Source organism: Sinocyclocheilus anshuiensis, unplaced genomic scaffold, assembly GCF_001515605.1.
Source record: "Sinocyclocheilus anshuiensis isolate Anshui unplaced genomic scaffold, SAMN03320099.WGS_v1.1 scaffold1077, whole genome shotgun sequence".
In the NCBI taxonomy this organism is placed as follows: Eukaryota; Metazoa; Chordata; class Actinopteri; order Cypriniformes; family Cyprinidae; genus Sinocyclocheilus; species Sinocyclocheilus anshuiensis.
This window is the reverse complement of record NW_015557123.1, coordinates 292455-298555: the sequence shown is the minus strand read 5'-3', so window position 1 is coordinate 298555 and position 6101 is coordinate 292455. Positions and strand designations below refer to the sequence as shown.

The following is a 6101-nucleotide window of genomic DNA, read 5'->3' as shown; positions in this document are numbered from 1 at the left end:
ATATGTATTATGTATATATAAATACACACACATGCATGTATATATTTAAGAAAAATATGTTGCGTTTATATATTAAATATATTTATATATGATATAAATTATATGAATATAAATATATACGTGTAAATATTTTCAAAATATATGCTGTGTGTGTGTGTATTTATATATACATAATAAACACACACAACACACACACACACACATATATATATATATATATATATATATATATATATACATATATACATATACATAATGTATTGTACACCAAAAATGATGATTGTGATGATGTATGTATGATGTGATGATGATGTATTGTACACCAAAAATGATGATTATGCAAATGGTAGTGTTTGCATTAGTATACCGCTAAATTTGGCTGCTGGCATTTCGAAATAAACCATACCGTTCAAAGTTTGCGGTCAGTAATAATATAATTTTTTTGAAAGAAAAAAGAAATGAATACTATATATAATATGATTTCTGAAGGATCATGTGAAACAGAAGACTGGAATAATAACTGCTGAAAATTCAGCTTTGACATCACAGGAATAAATTACATTTTAAAATATATTTAAAAAAGTAAAGTTATTTTAAATTGTAATAATATTTCACAATATTCCTGTTTACCATTTACTATATGCAGTCTTGTTGACCATAAGAGACTTCTTTCAGAAACATTAAAAAAAATCTTACCCGACCCTAAAACTTTGAACAATAGTGTATATAGACTACAATACTTAAGATATGCTGTGCATTACCTATTGTTGTAGTACTCGAGACTGATCTTAAAGACCATTTTTTGAAGGTCTTGTCATGGTTTTGACTGCATTTGTACTCGGTCTTGTCTTGGTCTCAGACTAAAAGGACTCTCTGGATTTTATTTCAAGACCGGTCAAGACCACAACTGCAGAGATATCACTAAATTGCTGGTGCATTGTTTTATTTATTTGTTAACATCCTTAATGTGATGTAAACTTCCTGCTTCAGACACAATCAATAATTTATTTCTAACTTGATTTCATTTGATCCTGTCAAAAATTTTGCAAAAAATTAATACAAATGTCCAAAAACCTAAAATCAGCAACGAAAACATTTCAAAACTAAACTGTTGTGCGTTTTTGAGCAACACACAGTGGTGATTTGTTACTTTGAATGAATCAGTTGCTTTGAATGAATCAGCTGAATAAATGATTCTGACACAAGTATTCAAAATGTTCTTTTTAAAAGATACTAAATAATATTTATGCAGTTGTCATTGTACCAATTCAGATGGAGCTTCTGTGCTACCTCTGCTGTGCAAAGATGAATTCTGTTGTTAGTGATTTTATTTTATTGGTAACAGCTCTATAAGGGCTTTTCACGCTTGAAATAGTTAACCCTGGGTCATTCTAAATCCTGGGTAAACGGAATCCTGGGTTATCTTGCTTCATGTTTCACATTGCTTATACTTTACCCAGGGTTAAAAGTTAATCCTGAAAAGATTGTTCCGTAAATCTGGATATTTCATATGATCTTTCAAGTGCTAGTTTGCTCTTGGTCTTGACTCGGTCTCACCCTGCCTTGGTCTTGTCTTGGTCTCAACCCCTCAAAGTCTTGGTCTTGTTTTGGTCTCATCACACTCTGGTCTTGGTCTCGATTTGGTCTCTTTTTAGGTGGTCTTGACTACAACCCTAGTATTAACGGATACTTTAACCTGCAGGTCCATCTGTGTCTCTGGTAGAGGAGAGTACATTGTTACCCCCACTGGCCATGCACAGTAAAGCTGAAAGTGTAGCCTCGGTCACCTCTCAATGCAGTTTCAGCAGCACCATCGTCCATGTGGGGGACAAGAAACCTCCTGAGTCAGGTGGGCAAGTGTGTGTGTGTATGAGGAATAAGAGAGGACACCAAAGACCCATAATACATCAAAGCAATCAAGTGTCTTTTTTGTTGTTGTGTCTATTTTTTGGGACCCTGGTTTCTTTATCTCATCCCCTCTTCTTGTTTTACCTCGATCCCACAGATATCGTAATGGAAGAAGCCCCGCCTGCTCCGAATGCTGCTCCTCCTGCCACTCAACTCCAAGCTCCTCCCACAACCATGCCCTCTCTGCCGCCTAGTGCTGCTCCTGATAGGGATGCAGGGAGAAGAGGAGGTCCAGGAGGAGCAGGGGCAGCTGGAGGATCCGGAGGAGGAGAAAGGTTGGGTCTCACGAAAGAGGTCCTGTCGGCTCACACACAGCAAGAGGAGCAGAACTTCATGTGCCACTTCAGAGACTTGAGCAAACTCCGAGTGTTTGACCCAACCTCAGCTTTGCGCCAACGAGCATCTGTACCCTTAGCAAGAGGTGAGGATGTGCATAAATAAAAAAAGAAACAAAGGCACAGGCAGCACTGCACAAAATGAATCTTTATGTGCACTACTGGTTAAAAGTTCGCAATAATTACGTTTTTTTTTTTTTTTTTGAAAGACGTCTTTTACACTTAACAAGTCTGAATTTATTTGATCAAAAAATGTTTTGCTGCTCAATATTTTTTTTTGTGGAAACCATGATACACTACCATTTAAAAGAGTGGGGTAAGAAAGATAGAAAAAGAATACTATATTCAGCAAGGACGCGTTAAATTGATAAAATGTGACAGAAATATTTTGTAACATTTTATGTCTTTACTATTTAAAAAAAATGCTCTTCATTGAAAAAAATGTATCACGATTTCCACAAATATTAAGCAGCAAAAAATGTTTTCAACATTGATAATAATGAGAACCATTATTAAAAATGGAGCTCCATTAAGCACCAAATCAGTATGTTGGAATGATGAATCATATGGAGACTAGTGCAATGTCTACTGAAATACAGCTTTGCCATTAAGAGTAAATTACATTTTAAAACATTCAGATGGAAAACAGCTATTTTAAATTGCAGTGATGTTTCACAATATTAAAGTTAGCACTGTATTTTTGGTCAAATAAATGCAGCCTTGACTTATTTCAAAAGCATAAAAGTTTGTGATTATTCCAAACTTTTGACCGGTGATGTATCTCTGTTGATTTTAGGTGTGCGCTGCTCTCGTGATTACCCGGCAGCAGGTAGTAGCGGGCGTAGACGTGGTCGAGGAGGCAAAAGACCAAAGCACCAGGAATCTGCAGAGCAAGTGCGGTCTCGTAGCCCAGCTGGCCCACAACGAGGCCTCTACCCTGGGGTTCCCGCTCTGGACAGGCCCTCTAATTCCTCCATACCCATGGGTCCTGCAGCCAGCTCCTCCTCCTGGCCTACCTCAGGGTCACAAGCTAGCGTTCCCTCGGTCCCGTACCCACCCAGCGTCCTTCCTTTATATCCCGTCTATCCCTCACTCGCCCATCCCATCTCAGACCCCAACATACAGACAGGACTACGCTTCCCCCTTCAGAACACGCAGATGGTACCTCCCATGGTCCACCCAATGATGGCGTTGGTATTACCCAACTACATGTTCCCACAGCCCAACATGGGCATGCCTCAGCCCTTCTACAGCCCAAACTCAGCTTTCCCTTTTCCCGCTCTCAACACGGTCTCCCCTGCTCCCTGTCAGGTCTCGACCCCAGTACCACGCGTCCACTCTCGCTCCAGCACCCCTCAGTCCTACATCCAAAGAGAGGCAGTGGCTGAGAGAGAAGGAGCAGAGTCTCCACTCTTTCAGTCTAGATGCTCCTCACCCTTAAATCTGCTGCAGCTGGAGGAGTTGCCAAGCAACCGGTTTGAGGTGGCGTCAGGACAACAGACCACATCTCCTATGGTGGTACAAGGGGGTGGAGCAGTAGGACAGGCCTCCTCCAATCAGAGAGGTTCAGCGGTGGATTCAAAAGAGCATGAAAATGTAAGAAAATGACTGTTGTATTCATTTACCTGCTGATTATTTAAAAGGATGTTAGAGATTTTATGTTTCAGTGTTCGCTATCAAACTTTCACAACAGTCAATATTTGATATTTACACTGATATTTAGTAGCAACTAATTATGTTGTTTTAATGTTCTTTACAGGGTGAAACAAATGAGTCCAATCAAGACGCTATGTCCACCTCCAGTGATCTGCTAGACCTGCTGTTACAGGAGGACCCTCGCTCAGGCACTGGTTCAGCCGCCTCAGGCTCTGGGTTATCAGGGACAGGCTCCTCTGGGTCGGGCACAGGGTCTTCTGGATCAGGGTCCAATAGCTGCAGCTCTTCAGGAAGTGCAACTAGTAAGTGCTTAATAATGGCAATAAATTTATTTGAGAAATGTATTAATAAAGTTATAAATGGATACATTTTAGGAAATGTGGATTAGAGTGAAGAGGAACCAAATGTAATTTAGCAATTGTTACTTGTTAAGAAGGGTTACTTGAATTAAATGACTTAATTTATTTCTTTTTTTGTTTACTTGAAAAGGAAGCAGTCAGAGCAGCCATACAAGCAAGTACTTCGGCAGCGTGGACTCATCAGAGAACAGCCACTCTCACAAGCAGACGGCAGGGAGTGATGGAGAGGCACAGTTCATCAAATGTGTCCTACAAGACCCCATCTGGCTCCTCATGGCCAACACGGATGAAAAGACTATGATGACCTACCAGCTGCCCATCCGGTTAGTCAACACTGTATAGATTTCACTGCATCAGTAGGGTTGGGAATCAAGTGCCTGTTACATTTAAAACGGATCAGTTACATTTATTTTATTTTGTATTACCTTTATTTTTACTTTACTTTTATTTTATTTTTTAATCAAGAGCCAGATCAACAATAAAACAAAACAAAATAAAGTTCTATTTAAAATATTGTAAATGGAACATTATTTAATTTTTGTTTTGATTCAGATGTTTGATTCAAGTTCTGCATTCATTCTTCTTCAAAATTACAGAAATAATCGTTAAGGAACTAGAATCATTAGGTGGAGTCAAATCATATCAAGAATTTGATTCCCATCCCTATATAACACCATTTCTGACTTATCTCAAACATATACATCACGTTATGATGCAAAATGTTTCACATCACATGCATAGAAAAAAGAGACCCATTCCATGCTAACATCCCATAAACATGCATTACTACACACCCACTATAAAAGACTGATGAAAGTTGTAATGGTTAACTGACCAAGTAAATGCGTTTTATAACAGAGACAGAGATTCTGTGTTGAAAGAGGACCGCGCTGCTCTGAGAGCCATGCAGAAACAGCAGCCTCGCTTCACTGAGGAGCAGAAGAACGAGTTGAGTCAGGTCCACCCCTGGATCCGTACTGGACGCCTGCCTCGTGCTATCAACATTTCTGTGAGTTTAAGTCTCTCAGACAATAACTCCCACAATACACACTAAACACTCAGTCCTGATTGTTTTATTTATATGTGTCTCTCAGGCATGTATGGGCTGTAGGTCCTCTCCCTCTGTCCCCTCTGCGGCCCCCTTCGATGTCGAGATCCACGAGATGGAGCTCTGCAGTGTTTTAGAGGTGACAGAAGAGGGCGCCACTGCTGAGAAACACACCCAAGCAGACACGGCCATGGCTGAGGGACAAGACGAGACCTGCAAAGACCAGGAGGTTAAGAACGATGGGACTATTATGACACCCCAAATCAATGACCAAGAAATGATGATAGAAGAACAGGAAGTGACCTCACGGATCGAGGAGGAAATGGTTGCCTCACTTACACAGATGACACACTAAAGACACGAGTCCGTGGGATCCTGATGATGACATTTGAGTACACATGAAATTATCTAATTGTATTTATTTCTATAAATAAATGCTAATTAGCCAGGAAGGCTGACAGATGATGAATGTAAAGCAGAAATGCTTTGTTGAAAGACTGTGATTACCATAAATTTTAGGTATTTTGGTTATTGCAAAGAAGTTATGATCTGTTGGCGGGAAATAAAGGTTAGCTTTAGACCACTCTGGATTTGACCTTGATATGCCAGCTGTTCAATTCCAGTTCTAGTGACCTGCAAAAACCCATTTTGTGGCATGCTAAACAACTATTTCAAATGTTGTCAAATGGGCTAAGTAAGGGCTCTTCACACCGAGGATGATATCTATAACCATAAATATAACTATAAAGCTTTAATAATCTAATTCTATAAGAAGAGGGAAGTCCACACCACTGG

General features: G+C 39.6%; 1 protein-coding gene across 3 annotated transcripts in view; it reads left to right on the top strand.

The window, feature by feature from the left end:
- The window catches only part of LOC107677837 (period circadian protein homolog 1-like), an 18022-nt gene extending 11921 nt beyond the window's left edge, over window positions 1-6101 (top strand). For 2 of the 3 annotated variants that reach the window (XM_016472881.1, XM_016472880.1), the window contains exons 12-18: window positions 1703-1849; window positions 2006-2329; window positions 3040-3839; window positions 4003-4201; window positions 4389-4581; window positions 5117-5267; window positions 5353-6101. In XM_016472881.1, coding sequence (XP_016328367.1) covers window positions 1703-1849; window positions 2006-2329; window positions 3040-3839; window positions 4003-4201; window positions 4389-4581; window positions 5117-5267; window positions 5353-5661 — 2123 coding nt within the window. In that variant the 3' untranslated portion in view covers window positions 5662-6101. The remainder of the gene's footprint in view (window positions 1-1702; window positions 1850-2005; window positions 2330-3039; window positions 3840-4002; window positions 4202-4388; window positions 4582-5116; window positions 5268-5352) is intronic. The other variant, XM_016472882.1, reaches the window with a different exon arrangement.